Source organism: Prionailurus bengalensis, chromosome A2 (genome assembly GCF_016509475.1).
Source record: "Prionailurus bengalensis isolate Pbe53 chromosome A2, Fcat_Pben_1.1_paternal_pri, whole genome shotgun sequence".
NCBI lineage: Eukaryota > Metazoa > Chordata > Mammalia > Carnivora > Felidae > Prionailurus > Prionailurus bengalensis.
Genome location: NC_057348.1, coordinates 16,994,902 through 17,011,153, shown reverse-complemented (window position 1 = coordinate 17,011,153; position 16,252 = coordinate 16,994,902). Strand labels below are relative to the sequence as shown.

At 51.9% G+C, this 16,252-nt stretch overlaps 1 protein-coding gene across 2 annotated transcripts in view; it reads right to left on the bottom strand.

Annotated features, from left to right (window-relative positions):
* PTPN23 (protein tyrosine phosphatase non-receptor type 23) overlaps positions 1-16,252 on the bottom strand; it is a 36,596-nt gene that overhangs the window by 1,643 nt on the left and 18,701 nt on the right. For both annotated transcript variants that reach the window (XM_043587278.1, XM_043587279.1), the window contains 18 exons: positions 7,077-7,204; positions 6,748-6,824; positions 6,047-6,096; positions 5,758-5,889; positions 5,411-5,491; positions 5,185-5,316; positions 5,042-5,089; positions 4,631-4,687; positions 4,434-4,492; positions 4,195-4,274; positions 3,966-4,080; positions 3,807-3,872; positions 3,290-3,435; positions 2,680-3,000; positions 2,451-2,605; positions 2,212-2,363; positions 1,939-2,118; positions 56-1,865 (listed from right to left, as the gene is read on the bottom strand). In XM_043587278.1, coding sequence (XP_043443213.1) covers positions 56-1,865; positions 1,939-2,118; positions 2,212-2,363; positions 2,451-2,605; positions 2,680-3,000; positions 3,290-3,435; positions 3,807-3,872; positions 3,966-4,080; positions 4,195-4,274; positions 4,434-4,492; positions 4,631-4,687; positions 5,042-5,089; positions 5,185-5,316; positions 5,411-5,491; positions 5,758-5,889; positions 6,047-6,096; positions 6,748-6,824; positions 7,077-7,204 — 3,789 coding nt within the window. The remainder of the gene's footprint in view (positions 1-55; positions 1,866-1,938; positions 2,119-2,211; positions 2,364-2,450; positions 2,606-2,679; positions 3,001-3,289; positions 3,436-3,806; positions 3,873-3,965; positions 4,081-4,194; positions 4,275-4,433; positions 4,493-4,630; positions 4,688-5,041; positions 5,090-5,184; positions 5,317-5,410; positions 5,492-5,757; positions 5,890-6,046; positions 6,097-6,747; positions 6,825-7,076; positions 7,205-16,252) is intronic.

Genomic DNA, 16,252 nt, shown 5'->3' with positions numbered 1-16,252 from the left:
TTGGGCACCCCCCGCCCCCTCTTACCTTCTCCGGCACCCCTCCCTCCCCCCTTACCTTCTCCATCTCAGCCTCAGACACCAGCATGACAATGACCGACACCTTCTGCTCGTGCACCATGAGCCAGAAGTCAGCGGCTGTGCCGGGCAGTGGTGCCTGGGTGGCCACCAAGGGCGGGCAGTACGGCGAGAGCCCCTCCACGCGGCTGGCGTTGATGTAGTCATCCTTGCCCGAGCGCAGCACCACACGGTTACTGTCGTAGGGCATGACGTCCTGGTGCCGGTTCTTCAGCGAGTAGCAGCGCGCGATGGCGATGGACCGGCCCCGGGCGTCCTGTTCCTGGGCTTCCTGCAGCTCTCGCCACACGGCGTCCAGAGCCCCTGCGTCGCCCAGCTGGCCCCTGAAGGCCTCCAGCTCCTGCTGCAACTGCTGCAGCCTCTCGGGGCGCTCGTAGGGGTCCCGCTCAATCAGCCGCAGGGCCTGTGGCCGACGGCCCTCAGCCGCGTCCACCTTCGTAGGCTGCAGCAGGGGCTGCCCACCCCCGGGGGGCTGTGCGCCCCCGTGCTGACTCTCAGGGCTGGAGGAGAGCAGGTCCGCGGTCGCCGTGCCCCGGCGCGCGCACGGGGGCGGCTCTGCTGCGGGGGGCTGAGGAGGTACTGGGCCAGGCCCCGGTGATGGGGCCGGAGAAGGCGCCAGGTGGGGGTTGGGCGGGGGCTGGCCAGCAGGTGAGGGACCTCGAATGGAGAGAGGGGCTGCCTGGGGGCCCAGAGGCCGGGAGGAAGGGGCAGGACCATATGCCAAGGTGGGATGGGGAGACTGAGGTGGCCCAGGGCTGGGGAAGGGCAGAGCCCCTGAATGGGGGGGCAGAGGGTCCTGAGAGGGGCCCGGGTAGAGCTGTGTGTGCAGGGGCGGCGTTGGCTGTCCCAGGACACCAGGCTGAGGGGTAAAGGGATAGGGAGGCTGGGGGGGCTGGGAGGGCTGGAGGGGTACCCGCCCTGGAGCCTGGGGTGGGAAGAGGTTCGGATGCTGGAGTGGAAGGGGCTGCTGGGGGGGCTGGGGCCCAAACGCCATGCCTGTGGGATGAGGCTGGGGCTGGGGCTGGGGCTGGGGCTGGGGCCCCACCCTTGGGGCTGGAAAACCTGGGGGAATCCCAGGAGGAAAGTGGTGCTGGGCAGGGGGAGCTGTGAGGGGTTGCTTGGTCCCCAGAGGGTAGGTGTAGGGTGCAGGGAGCAGTTGTGGCTGCGGTGGGGACACCGGGAAGCAGGGCTGGGGAGGAGCAGGGCTAGGGTTTGGCCGTGGTGCCGTGTGGCTGGAGATGGGGGCCTGGATGCTATCTACCGTGGTGGTGGCTGGCCGAACCCCCATGGCCAACTCGGGGCCCGAAAACTGGGGAGGTGGGGCTGAGGGTAGTCCTGCCACCGGTGGGGGTGGCCCTACCCCCGCATAGGGGCCGCTCACCACGCCGTGCTGTGGGGAGGATCGGGGCACGAGGCCCAGCTCCGGTGTGTAGGCAGGGGCCGTGTAGAGGGCAGGTCCGGGGGCCATGGCCATTGCAGGGTGTCCTGGGGCCTGGGGGACCCTGGGTGGCAATACCTGGGTGTGGCCCGAGTAGGTACCAGGAGGTAAGGGTCCTGAGAGATAGTGGGGCCCCGGGCCTGCAACACTGGGGAAGGGGCCGGGAGGAAAGTGGAGAGGGGCGGCGGCTCCCAAGTAGGTGTCGGGTGGCCGTGGGCCGGCCACCATGTCTGGAGGCAGGCTGCGCAGCTCTTCAGGCAGGTCTCCTGTCTCTACCGCCTCTCCCTCCTCCCTCCGGGGCAGCAGCGGCTTCGGGGCGGTGGGCCGTGGGGGTGGCTTCTTCTTCAGCTCCCTGCAGAACGAGGTGAGGAAGTCATGGAGCCAGACCCCCATTGGCCTAGCCTGGGGTGTGGGGCCGCACCCACCTGTCCAGGAGCTGCTGGCGGGCAGCCTCTCGGGCCTGGCAGGTGGACTGGGCCCGTTCCAAGAGGGCAGCCACCTTGCTCTCCAGGTCGGCATAGAAGTCCTTGCCCTCCTGGGACTTTTTCATCAGGTCCTCATAGGCTTCACAGGAGGCCACCAGGGTCTGCAGTGTGGACTTCCACCTGGGGGGCAGAAGGGCCAGCACGAGGTGAGCAGCTTAGGCCACGCTCTGGGCGGGAGGCTGGGCAAGAAAAAGCAGGGGGCCGGACACTGACTTTTGGTCCAGGTCACTAAGCACCCGCCGCACGGCCGCGTACTGCACGTTGGCCTCTGTCAGTGCCCGCAGGACGTTGTCCTGGGCCGCCAGGTTCTGCTCCAGGTACACCCTCAGCTGGTCATACTTCTTCAGCTGCTCCTCGAACAGCTTCTGCAGGAAGGAGGCGGAGGACAGACACTCAGGGGCTCGCCGCTTACAGGCGGAGCCCAGAGACACTCTCCCTGCTCACCCACCCACCTTTATCTCCGAGTGGTCCGTGGTCACCAGTGACGCAGTGATGTCATCCTTCTGGATAAGCTCACGCAGCTGCTGCTCCAGGGACACGCGCTGGTCCCGCATCTCCTGCACCTTGGCCAGGATGCGCTTCAGATTCTGCAGCACGGCCTTGTCCTCTGGGAGCAGCAGTGGTCGTGAGACTGGAGCCTCCAGCCCTGCCTCCCTTGCCCTGGGGAGGGGAGGGACTCACCTGGGGTGAGGGCTGGCGTGGGCAGGGCAGCCCGGACCTGGTCCAGCGGCCCGCTGAGCAGGCGCAGGTTACCGACGTGCAGATTCATGGCGCGGTGCAGCTCGCTGTTGGTGAAGGAGGCCTTCTCGTGGACCTCCATGTACTTGGCCCAGTCTCGCCTCACCTCGGCCAGCTCTGCCTTGGAGCCGGCCCCTCCCGCCAGGCTGGCCCCAGCCTGGCCCAGGGTCTCCTGCAACTTCTGCTCAAGCAGCTCATCCTCCTCCAGCAGCTCCCTGATGTCCTTCAGGGAGGCCTCCACATCCGTGAACACACCTGACAGCACTAGGGGGTGTCGGGGGAGGGGGGGGGCGCAGTTCCTGAGGTAGGCACACTAGGCACCCGTTTGTGTCCATCCCCAGGGAGACAGAACCACCCACTCAGTCAAGGGCCCGTGTGTGACCCAGTGCTCACCGAGCAGGGCACACAGGGTGCAGGGATCCACGGAGGGATGGAGGTGGGCGCTCGTGCCTAGTGCTCAGAAGTCTAACCTCTGTCCTCGGGGAACAGAGGACACGGAGGCGGCCACTACAGGTGACCTCCACCACCCACTTGTTTCTCCCAACTTGCTCACCCTGCATGGACTGGACAAGGTTCCTGACGGTGTCGGGCCGGACACTGAGAGCGGCACACTTTTCCATAAGCTGGGGCGGGATGTGGCTGTACGCATCAAGGTTGTCCACGGTCTCCGGATCCAACTGCATCGAATCCATGAACTGGCTGTGAGGGCAAGAGGACCAGGTGGGTGTTGACCTAACTTCTCACTCCTCTCCCGAGAGCGAGCCCCACCACTGAAACTGGGTCTGAGGTCCTAGCAAAGGGCAAGTTCGCATCCTGACTCTACCACTGGGGGTCTTCACCTGGCCCCACAGAACAGACCCAGGGCACTGGTGAAGAAAATGCGACAGAGGGACACTGTCCTCCCAAGACATGTGACTTTCACCCTCTAAATCCAGCACCCGAGACCACGGGCAGGAAAAGCAGTGCTAGGAAACCTGGGGCAAGAGGACATTCGTTATTCCTTTCCCTGCTGCAGGCAGCACTGGGGACCCCACAGACATCTGCTGTGTCACGTCCAGCCCCACACTCACTCCAGGACTTCATTCTTGTCCTCAATCTTGGCCATCATCTCCCGAAGCAGCTTGGCCTTCTCCTCACTACAGAAGTGACAGAGCAGTTGTTGGAAACCTATGTCCTGAGACATCCCAACCCCACGTGTGCTAAGAACGGGGCCGGCCCCTCCCGCCCACCTGTACAGTGACGACGCTTCGTGGGCAGCCATGGGTACCAGTTTGGCAAAGATGTCAGGGCCTGTGACGGCCGGGTCTGTGGGGTTCACTGGTAAGGGCTTTACCAAGGGGGCACCTGGGAGGGAGAGGAACAACTGGAGACCAAGTCCACACGAGCGGAGTCTGCCTCTGTTCTGTCCTCCCGTCTTCACCCCCTACCCCAAGCCTCAGCCTCGGCTCAGCTCCAGACCTTTCACGGGCTGCAGGGTGTCCAGTACTGGGACAGCCTCGTGGTAGATGAAGTCATTGTCCTTTTTGGCAGAATTGTACCTGGGGTCAGAAGGGGAAGTGGGGAGTCCAGCAATCAGCAGGGATCCAGGACCTAGCCTCCCAGGGGGCCCACTATTCTCAGGTACATGATGCAGGCAAAGGGCCAAGACCCTTCCCAACAAATAGGAACCAGGGCCACCACCAGCCCCACAGACTCACTTTCCCCCAATGACATCCATAGTGAAGCGAAGTGCATCTTGCACAGTGTCAGGCTGGCCCTGTAGGACAGGGAAGGTGGGGGGGCGGGGAGTGGGGAGGACACTCAGCACCAAGTCAAGCCGGCGTCAGGACAACCCTCAGCCCCACCATGTACCCTCAGGGCTCTGAGGGGCAGCCATGCTCTTCCTCAGCTTTACCTTGGCTAACTTGATGGCTTCATTAAGCTTGTCCAGGGCACTCTGGAAGTATGCGACCTGTACGGGGCAGCAGGCAGAGCCCGGTCCATCCTTCCCTCCTCCTGCCACCCCATTAAGCCCTGCCTGGCCATCGGGTGACCCATTAGAAGACCAGAAGCTGAGGAAGCAGCCAGGCACCAGCCAAGCCAACAGCTTAGTGTCACCCCCTGCCCCACCTCCTCAGGCCTCTTGGGATCAGGGTGAAAACAGATGGGACAACATAAAAGAAACACCAGGCCTACAGCCAGCGGTGGCCAAGGATGTGGGCGTGAGGGACGGCCAGGACAACCTCTCCTACTCCGTAAGGGAAGTTTCCCCTCTAGCACCCCCTAGGCTGCACTTAGTCCTAACCCCCTGCCGTGGCTCACTCACCCGCTCCCCGAACTTCTGCTGCTCCTCAGCCTGCTTCCCCATGTGCAGCTGGCGAGAGAGAAGAGACGCCACCACTTACTTCCCAGCTGTGGCAGCCCCACCCCCGGCCCATCCCCACCCCCCAGTGGTCACAGTGCTCGCACATGAGCCACAGCTGCAAAGTAGTAGATCTTCATCTGTACGAGCTTCTTCCAGTCCTTCTGGATCCGGCCCAGCAGCGAGGCGGTGTCAGGGTTCTCCAAGGCCCGGCATGCCTCCTTGTAGTAATCCACCACCTGGGAGCCAGGATGGGGCCGTGAGTGGGGGTCAGGAGTGAACTAAAGGCCTGCTCTCAGTCCCTTGAGGGCCACCACCCACCCCCGTCCCTACCTGTGCACTGATGCGGGCCACCAGAAAGCTCTTCCTGTTGTCCAACATTGACTTCTCCAGAAGGCACTCCTGAGCCTGGCCCTGGACCAACAAATGCAGGTGCGTTCGCTTGTTTACCCGGAGATCTTACCCTTCCCATCAGGGGGACCACAGAGGGATTCCCCTCCCCTGTCCTCGCTCCTCCAACCTCCCCTACTCCAAGAAGCGCTGCCCTGCTCTGATCCACCGGGGCTCAAAAGCTCAAAGCCAAGGCCCCACTGCCATCTGCACAGGGCCTGGTCTAGGAGCCGGCACCAGCCGTCCTCATCCCCGGATTCAACCGGGCCCCAACAAGGGCACCTCCTCACCAGCATGAGATTGACATTGAGAGTGAGGATCTGGCGGCTCATGTCAACGCTGTAGGCATGAGGGAAGTGCTCACGCAGGTAGGCAAAGGCGCCTGCCGCGCACTGGAAGTGAGTGCAGGAGACCTTCATGCCCTGGGAGGGGAAGAGGCGGAGGATGGCCAGAGTCAGAGCCAGATAGCTGCCCGTGTCCACTCCCACAGGACAGGACGCAAACTCTGGAGGTGAAGGACACTCAGCACCCCTCCTGGGTTATGTCCTCTGTCCCACCCACTGCCCCTCCCCTCCTCACCTCCTCAGACACCCGCTTGTCCATGGCCCCCAACATGGAGTGCAGTGCCCCTGGGGAGTCAGAGAACATGGTGTCAGGGCTGGCCTGGGGCTGCTTCCCAGGCTGCCCACACCTTTGTCAAGTGTAAGGCAGAGGGGGCAGTGTTGTCACTCACAGTCAGGAAAACAGGGATCTGAAAACTGGGGCTGCTGGCCCAAGGACACACTCAGAAGTCCAGCCTAGCCCCTCAGTCTGCTGCTCTACACCAGGCAGAGGTGTGGGTATTGGAAGGAGGAGCTCCCATCCATAGCCCCTAGCCTACAGGTCCAGTCTTGAAGCCCCAGGGGTGCCTACACAGGACTCTGGGGCTCCCCAGGCGCCTCCCCTGAGCCACACTAAGGCCAAGTCATCAGGGCTAGCTGAGACCAACCAGAAGCCAAGGCAGTGCTGTCCAGTCTATGAAGACAGGTCGCTACTCCTGGCCAGAGCACACAGCAGCAACACCATGTGGCAGCCAGCCCAATGGAGCTTCTCCCCAGCAGGTGGCTGCCCGCGGCCCAGAAAAGAGGTGCTGGCAGAGCTATGGGGGAGGCAGTGAAGGGGTCAGAATCCGGGGACCTTCTGTCCATGAGCACACTGCCTTTGTGACTCTCTGCTGAGCTGAGATCCTGGGTTGGCGGGCCTGGGAGGTAGGGACATGGAGAAGGGGTTAGGCAGCTCACCGAGGTTGTAGAGAATGCAGGCCTGCTCATACTTGATGTCCTCATGGGCCACAGACTTGCCAGAGAAGATCTCGGTCCTGCAGACAGGCCACCCCCATCATCTTAAGGGAAGGAGCTGGCCGGGACCTTGAGGCCAGGTGATGGGACCAGCTACCCCACTGCAGGTCAGAGGGAGGCCTGGGGAGACCACACCAAGCCACTCCCCATCCTCGGCAGCAAGGAAGGGGGCGGGGAGGAGAGTAAAGGGAAGGGACACCCCCACCATCCAAACACCCTGGGCTGCCCAGGCACCCTCCAGGCTCCCCCCAGCCCTGCCTGCCAGCTCTTACCAGGTGACAGGAACAGCGGCCTCTTGGCCCGAGCCCATGGGGACCCGACTCTGCAGGTAGTGGAGCTGGCCTAGGTACTTGCGGAGGACACTGCAGCCCTCAAAGTCCCGTGGGACACGGACCGCATTCTGGGGGGCAGATGGGAGAAGCAGGCCTGCCATCATTTGGGGTAGAGTACAGGCAGGTCTGTCTGCCCACAGATGCCCAAGAAACATACATCTGAGCTAGGAGACTGCACACTCCAAGGGATGCAAAGAAAGCCCACAGCTATACCTGTAGTTGTTCAACACCCATCCCACCAGCCAGGGCTGGCTGGCTGGCTCAGTCCCACCTTTCTGGAAGGCAATTTTAAAACATACATTAAAAATGTTAATGTACGATGTGTCTGGGTGGCTCAGTTAAGCATCTGACTTCAACTCGGGTCATGATCCCAGGGTTTGTGAGTTCCAGCCCCACATCAGGCTGTCTGCTGTCAGCTCGGAGCCTGCTTCAGATCCTCTGTGCCCCGCCACCCCTAGCCTCTCTCTGCCCCTCCCCGCTGCTCTCAAAAAAAATAAATACTAGGAAAAAAACGTTAAAGTACTTAATGCTGACCCACAGTTCTGTATCTAAAACCTACAGTAAAAGATACCCAGTAAAGCAAATGCTTGGATGAACACACAGGGTATTTATCACAGTATTATTAACAGGGCCAAACACTGGATGCCACCAAAATTTCCATTAAAGAGGACTGTTTAAATAAATTATGTCAAACCTACCCACAAAAGAGAATACTCTACAGCCACAAAGGCTGAAGACAAGAGTCTCTATTATGTTTAGATGTTTATGACATATTTATCGTTGGGGGAAAAAAAAAGTAACAGATGAGCAGTATGATTTCATTTATGTAAAATTACATAGATACTGAGAGCCAACTAGGTATATACACAAAGACAAAAGATTCTAGAAGGTTATACACCAAAATGTTACGTGATTACCACTGGGTCTAAGTAATTTATCCTATTCTCTATATACATAGGGATATGTATTTAATACTCTATTTTTTATATTGAATACTTTTACTCTTTATAAAAAACAAAACTTTTCCCATTTTGGGGAAACAAAACAAAGCAGACAAAACCTGTGCTCAAAGAGAAGAGTAGACAACATACTCTCCAAGAAGCAAGTGCCCAACACAAAAAAGGGCTGGGCCGGAGGCACTGTGCACGCCCTCGCCCCCCAGCTGGGTGAACCAGCCCCCCCCCACCCCAGGGGACAGCTAGCCAGCACCACCTGCTAGAAGAAACCCTCCAAGACACCACCCTGTGGAGCTGGGCTCCAAGGCCCCTGCCTCAGAAGGGAGAGCTGGGGCCCGTCCCACTCAGCAGCTCTCCCCCGGGCCCCGTCGTCCTCTCGGAGCAGGAATGTAAGCTCCCTTGTGGAGCAGCCTCCAGAGGGCGCAGAGCAAGGCGAAGGCTCACGGCCATGCTGGTAACGTGTGACCGGTCCCTCAGGCCAGGGCGTCTGGAATCTAGTCACCACCCCCTCCCCATCAGAACCTCTGCTGTCATCAAATACCATGGGGACTTAACCTTTCCCTTCAGGCTGACGCCATTTTTCAAAGCGGGAGCCACATCTTAAGCAGGCACCTCTTTGAAACAACAAATCTACTCAGCCGTAGCAATCTCTTACTCGACACATCCCCAAAGGCAAGGGAATTAAAAGCAAAAGTGAATTACTGGGACCTTATGAAGATAAAAAGCTTCTGCACAGCAAAGGAAACAACCAACAAAACTAAAAGGCAACCAACGGAATGGGAAAAGATATTCGCAAATGACCTATCGGACAAAGGGCTAGTATCCAAAATCTATAAAGAGCTCACCAAACTCCACACCCAAAAAACAAATAACCCAGTGAAGAAATGGGCAGAAAACATGAATAGACACTTCTCTAAAGAAGACATCCGGATGGCCAACAGGCACATGAAAAGATGTTCAGCGTCGCTCCTTATCAGGGAAATACAAATCAAAACCACACTCAGGTATCACCTCACGCCAGTCAGAGTGGCCAAAATGAACAAATCAGGAGACTATAGATGCTGGAGAGGATGTGGAGAAACGGGAACCCTCTTGCACTGTTGGTGGGAATGCAAATTGGTGCAGCCGCTCTGGAAAGCAGTGTGGAGGTTCCTCAGAAAATTAAAAATAGACCTACCCTATGACCCAGCAATAGCACTGCTAGGAATTTATCCAAGGGATACAGGAGCACTGATGCATAGGACCACTTGTACCCCAATGTTCATAGCAGCACTCTCAACAATAGCCAAATTATGGAAAGAGCCTAAATGTCCATCAACTGATGAATGGATAAAGAAATTGTGGTTTATATACACAATGGAGTACTACGTGGCAATGAGAAAAAATGAAATATGGCCTTTTGTAGCAACGTGGATGGAACTGGAGAGTGTGATGCTAAGTGAAATAAGCCATACAGAGAAAGACAGATACCATATGGTTTCACTCTTATGTGGATCCTGAGAAACTTAACAGGAACCCATGGGGGAGGGGAAGGAAAAAAAAAAAAAAGAGGTTAGAATGGGAGAGAGCCAAAGCATAAGAGACTGTTAAAAACTGAGAACAAACTGAGGGTTGATGGGGGGTGGGAGGGAGGAGAGGGTGGGTGATGGGTATTGAGGAGGGCACCTTTTGGGATGAGCACTGGGTGTTGTATGGAAACCAATTTGTCAATAAATTTCAGAAAAAAAAAAAAAAGAAAAAAAAAAGAAACAACAAATCTGATGTGCTAGCTACACATTTTTTAAAATACTCGATAAAGCACATATAAAAAGGTTAAAATAGAGAAGATTTGTCTTTGTACTTCCTAACACCATCTTTGGGAGACAATGGAAGCAACCCTCCCTCCAAGCCACACAACTCCACTGGCACTTTTAATCCAGCCAAGAAACGCGGCCCTCCGTGTCCCACCTGCCATGTTCTCTGTCGCCTACACATGGAGGAGCCAAGCAGAACAGGAGTCAGAAAGGAAGCTCTGAAGCCGCAGCACTCCCACCACCCTCATGAGCCCCTCACCACGCCTGCCAGCTTTATGCCCTGTAGTCACAGAACTGAGAATTTTGGAGTTACAACTGGAAGGTCTTCTTAGAGGACGACTCTTCCAGCCCCTGCTTTTCAGGTGAGGAAACTGGGGCCAGATCGCACAAAGAGGGTTGCCCATAGCTTCCCAACTTATATCCACCCTCCATTTGAACTACAAATCACAGAGTCATGGTAAAAGCTTAACTTCACTTATGCTGACTCTGCTTTGCATGTCTCTCTGCTTTGACACATTTTCTGTAATTCACTAGACCAGTGTTAAAAAATTGCTGTAATAATTTAGTTATTTAAAAAAAATTTTTTAACATGGAACTTATTGTCAAATTCATTTCCATACAACATCCAGTGCTCATCCCAAAAGGTGCCCTCCTCAGTACCCCTCACCCACCCTCCCCTCCTAATTTAAACCCTTATTTTCACTTCATGTACTGCTGAACTTGGGAGGTTTTTTGGTCTGGATTATACACAAAAGTTTGTTTGCTGAAGAAACACGAATCCAGTCCAATTCTCACACTTTCTGGATAAAAAAAATCAAGTCCCGGCTAGAGGAAGTAGCTATCCTAGTCTCTGTCCTCCCAGGGCCTGGGAAGAGCCTTGGGTCCTGGGCCGGTGCTCTCCAGCTCACTGCTCTGTGCAGGCCGCCTGCCCCACACCTGAAAGAATGTGCCGCAGAAGAGGTTTTGGAGACCAGGAGGAGTGCTGCTCCCAGGGCGTGGCACGTGCACACAATGGTGGCAGTCCTGGGGGTTAAGATTCTCTCACTAGTTTGCAAACTGTCCAAGTAAAACCTTTTTAAAAAATTTATGAGGAATATTCTGGGAAGTGGAAGAGCAGGAAGCAGCAGAAACCTGTGCCCACCAAGACAACAATGGCACTGGTGGAATCTGTCTGAGGTGACTATTTTGGAGCTCTGGAGTCTACTGAAGGCTTGTAGCTCACAGAGGAAGGCTTAGGTGGTAAATTTTGGTGAATTTTAGCTCTTGGCACAGTAGCAGCTGCCCAGCCCCCAGCCCTGCACGTGTTTCTGGAGCAGCCTGCACAGTCTGTGGGAGCCAGAGTAGGCAGCAAGGACTCTGTCCTCCAGATACGGGGGATCTGTGCTCTGATCACGGACTGCTGCTTCCCATCTCAGAGGAGCAAAGGGGAAGGTGGACAAACACCTCCCTCCACTGCTGCACCTCCCCTCAGGTGGAAGTGACTTCAAAGGGGATTTAAAGCTCCAGTGCTGGGGGACCTGGGTGGCTCAGTCAGTTGAGTGCCCAACTCTTGATTTTGGCTCAGGTCGTGATCTCACGGTCTGTGAGTCTGAGCCCCATGTCGGCTCTATGCTAGCAGTGCAGAGCCTGCTTGGGATTCTCTCTCTCCCTCTGCCCCTCCCCTGCTCACACTCTCTCTCAAAATAAACAAACATTTTTAATAAATAAAGCAACAGTACTTCTCCTTCCACTCACCCCTCCATTTGTCTTTTTTCCCTTCTGTGAGCCAGACTGACATGTGGGAGCCAGACTGACATTCAAAAGCAACCATATACACAGGGGAAATGAGAAAGTCACCATGCACATCCAGGGAAAGGCACAGGCTTAGAAGACTTGAGAAGACCTTAAGTTCAGAAACCTCAGCTAATTCTTTTTCTTTTTTTCTTTTTGATATTTATTTTTGAGAGAGAGAGAGAGAGAGAGCGCGCGCGCACGCACGCAAACCAGGGTGGAGGGGGTGGGAGGAGGTTTGCAGACAGAGAGGGAGACACAGAATCTGAAGCAGGCTCCAGGATCTGAGCTGTCAGCACAGAGCCTAACGCAGAACCTGAACTCATGAACCATGAGGTCATGAGGTCATGAGCTGAAGGTGAATGCTTAAGTGACTGAGCCACCCAGGCACCCCTAAACCTCAGCTAATTCTTGACACACAGGCTACAACAAAAAACAAAAAACAAAAAGCCCAGCAAACCCCGAGGAAGGGAGAGATTCTGATTTCCAGAGTCACCGCATCATTAGATTCAAATGTCCAGTTTTCAACAAAAAAGCACAAGGCATACAAAAAAACAGGAAAGTGTGGCCCACTCAAATGGAAAAACAAAACAAAAAAACAGAAATTGTCCCTGAAGGGGCACCCGGATGGCTCAGTTGGTTGAGTGTCCAATTCTTGATTTCAACTCAAGTCATGATCTCACTGCTTCATGAGTTTGAGCCCCCCATCGGGGCTCTGTACTGACAGCACGGAGCCTGCTTGAGATTCTCCCTCTTTCTCTGCCCCTCCCCTGCTTGCACTTTCTCAAAATACATTAACTTAAAAAACAAAAAAAAAATTGCTCCTGAAGAAGACTTGGTGGTAGATGTACTAGACAAATACTTTAAAACAACTATCTTAAAGATGCTCAAAGAACTGGGGCACCTGGGTGGCTCAGCTGGTTAAGCATTCGACTTCAGCTCAGATCATGATTTCATGCTTTGTGAGTTTGGGCCCCACACTGAGCTCTGTGCTGAAAGCACACAGCCTGCTTCAGATCCTCTGTCTCCCTCTCTCCCTCTCTCCCTCTCTCTCTCTCTCTCTCTCTCTGTCCCTCTCCAGTTTACTCTCTCAAAAATAAACATTAATAAAAATAGAAATAAATTTTAAAAAGAAGATGCTCAAAGAACTAAAGGAAGATGTAGAGAAGGCCAAGAAAACAATGTAAGGAAAGACGCAAACATCAACAAGGAGAAAATGTAAAAAGAAACCAAAAAAAAAAAAAAAAAAACTGAAGCTGAAAAGTACTATACACTGAAAAATTCACCACTAGACTGAAAAGCAGATTTGCACAGGCAGACAAAAGAATCAGTGGACTTGACAATAGGACAACTGAAATTACCAAGTCTAAGGAACAGAAAGAAAAAATACTGAATAAAAGTGAACACAGTCTAAGGGACCTGTGAAGACATCTTCAAGCAGACCAACAAAAGCACTGTACAAATCCCAGAAAAAGAAGAAAGAAAGGGACAGAGAAAACATTTGAAGAAATAATGGCCTAAAACTCCTTAGGTGAAAGACATGAAACTTAAAAAAAAAGTAGGATGAACTCAAAAGACCCACACAAGACGCTGTAGTCAACTGTCAAAAGCCAAAGACACGGAGAATCTGGAAAGCAGCGAGAGAGAAGCGACTCATCACATACAGGGGATCCTCAAAGAGATTCTCAGATCTCTCGCCAGGAACTCTGGAGACCAGAGGCAGTAGATCCATACATTCAAAGAACTGAAAGAAAAACGCCTGCTAAGACGCCTGAGTGGCTCAGTCAGTTAAGCATCCAACTCGACCTCAGCTCAGGTCTTGATCTAAGTTCAAGCCCTGCACTGGGCTCCACACTGGACATGGAGCCCTACTTTAAAAAAAGAAAAAGAAAAAGAAAAAAACCCTGCAAACAAAAATCCTATATCCAGCAAAACTGTCCTTCAAAACTGAGGAGACATTAGGACATTCCCAGATAAACAAAAGCTGAACAAATTCACTACCACCGGATCTACCCGGCAAGAACTGCTAAAACAAAAGGACACTTGAAAGTAACCTGAAGCCACATGAAGAAATAAAGATCACAGTAAATGTACATACGTGGGCAATTATAAAAGCTAAAATTATTTTAACAAAGATGTGACTCCACTTTTTGTTTTCTACATAAGAGACTAATATATTTCAAAAAAAGGAAAAAATTCAATTTATACACAGTAGTTGACCTCTTTAGTATATATAAACATAGCAATTGGGGCACCAGGGTGGCTTAGTCAGTCGAGCGTCTGACTTTATTTTGGCTCAGGTCATGATCCCAGGGTCATGGGATCAAGTAGCACATTTGGCTCCACACTGGCTGTGGGGCCTGAGTGAGATTCTCTTTCTCTCTGCACCCTCCTACTGGCACATGCTCATGTGCTCTCTCTCTAAAATAAAACAAGAAAAAACAAACAAACAAACAAACAAACAATTATCCCTGCTTTGGGAGAAAGATACAATCTCCTACACTTTGAAATTGTAAGTAAAATTTTTATTTCAACTTTTTGTTATTCAGATAGGAAAAGTTGTTTTTAACTTCTTTGAAACAGAGTAGCGAGATATTTCACCTTTTGGACAAATTTCCTAAGAACAGTGTCACCTTCTACAAAAGTCAGTTAAGTTCCTCTATTTCAACATAATAAAGGCCATATGTGAAAAACTCTTAACTAACATCATATCAAACTGGTAAAAGCCTGAAAGCTCTTCCTCTATGACTAGGAATAAGACAGGCTTCCCACTTGTACAACTTCTATTTAACATCATACTGGATTGCCAGAGCAATCAGGCAAGAAAAAGAAATAAGAGGCATCTAAATTAAAAAGGAGGAAGCAAAAATTATCTCTGTATACAGACATGATTTTATATATAGAAAGCCCTAAAGAGTTCATAAAAAGCCTGTTAGAAATAAATTCAGCAAAATTGCAGAATAAAAAAATCAGTACACAAAATTCATTTGTTTGTATATAATCACAATGGACAATTAGAAAATGAGAAATTTAAAAAAAAAATTCCATTTACGATAGCATCAAAAAGAATTACACAGAAGTAAACTTAACCAAGAATGCAAAAGACTACAAAATTTTGCCAAAAACTTTAAAGACATAAATAAATGGATAGATATCCATATTCATGTATTAACAAAATTTAATACTAAGGTGGCAAACCTCCCCCAAAATGATCTACTTTTTTGGATTTTTGATCTTTAGGGATTCAGTGAAATCCTTATCAGAATCCCAATGGTATTTTTTGCAGAAAGAGAAAAATCCATTCTAAAATTCATATGGAATCTCAAGGGACTCCAAAGAGCCAAAACAATCTTGAAAAAGAAGAACAAAGCTAAAGATTTCACAATTAATTTAAAAAAAAATTTTTTTAATGTTTTATTACATTGTGTGTGCGGGCGCACCAGTGGGGGAGGGGCAAAGAGAAAGGGGGACAGAAGATCTGAAGTGGGCTTCCAGGCTGACAGCAGAGAGCCAGAGGCGGGGCTTGAACTCATAAACCATGACATCAGAACCTGAGCCAAAGTCGGACAATCAACCAACTGAGAGTCACCCCAGGGGGGCCCCTCACAACTGCTAATTTCAAAACTTATTACAAAGCTACAATAATTGAAACAATGTGATACTGGCATAAAGAGACATATACACCAATGAAAGAGAGGAAAGAACCCAGAAATAAACCCTTGCATATATGATGTTATGAGCTGAACTGTACTGCCCCCAATTGATATGTTGAAGTCCTACCCCCCTCATTATCTCAGAATGTAACTGTATTTAGAGATAAAGCCTTAAAAGAGGTAAAGTAAACTGAAATTATACAAATGGGCACTAGTCCAATAGGACTGTTGTCCTTATAGGAAGAGATTAGGACACAGACATGCACAGAAGGACAACTATGTGAAGATACAGCGAGAAAGTGGCCATCCACAAGCTCAAGAGAGAGGCCTCAGAAGAAATCAACCCTATCAACACCTTGATCTCAGACTTCCAGCATCTAGAACTGTGAGAAACTAAATTTCTGTTATTTAAGCCACAGTCTGTGGTACTTTATTATGGCAGCCATAGTAAACTAATACATGGGGTCACATGATTTTTGACAAGGGTGCCAAGACCATTCAATGGGGGACAGCCTTTTGAGCAAACGGTGCTGGGAAAACTATAATCCACATGCAAAAGAATGAAGTTGGACCCTTACCTTATACCATTTACAAAAATAAACTCAAAATGGATCGAAGACCTAAATTTAAGAGCTGAAGCTATAAAACTCTTAGAAGGAACAAAGGAGAAGAAACAAAGGAAAGACATCTTTGTGACATTGGATCTGGCAATGATTTCTTGAGTAGAACTCCAAAAGCACAGGAAACAAAAGAAAAAACAGATAAACAGGACTACATCAAAATGTAAAACTTCTGACTATCAAAGGACACAATCAACAGTGAAAAGGCAACCCATGGAATAGGAGAAAATATTGGCAAGTCATGTATCTGATAAGGAGTTAATACCCAGAACATATAAAGAACTACAACATAACAACAGAAACTCTGTTCAAAAATGGGCAAAG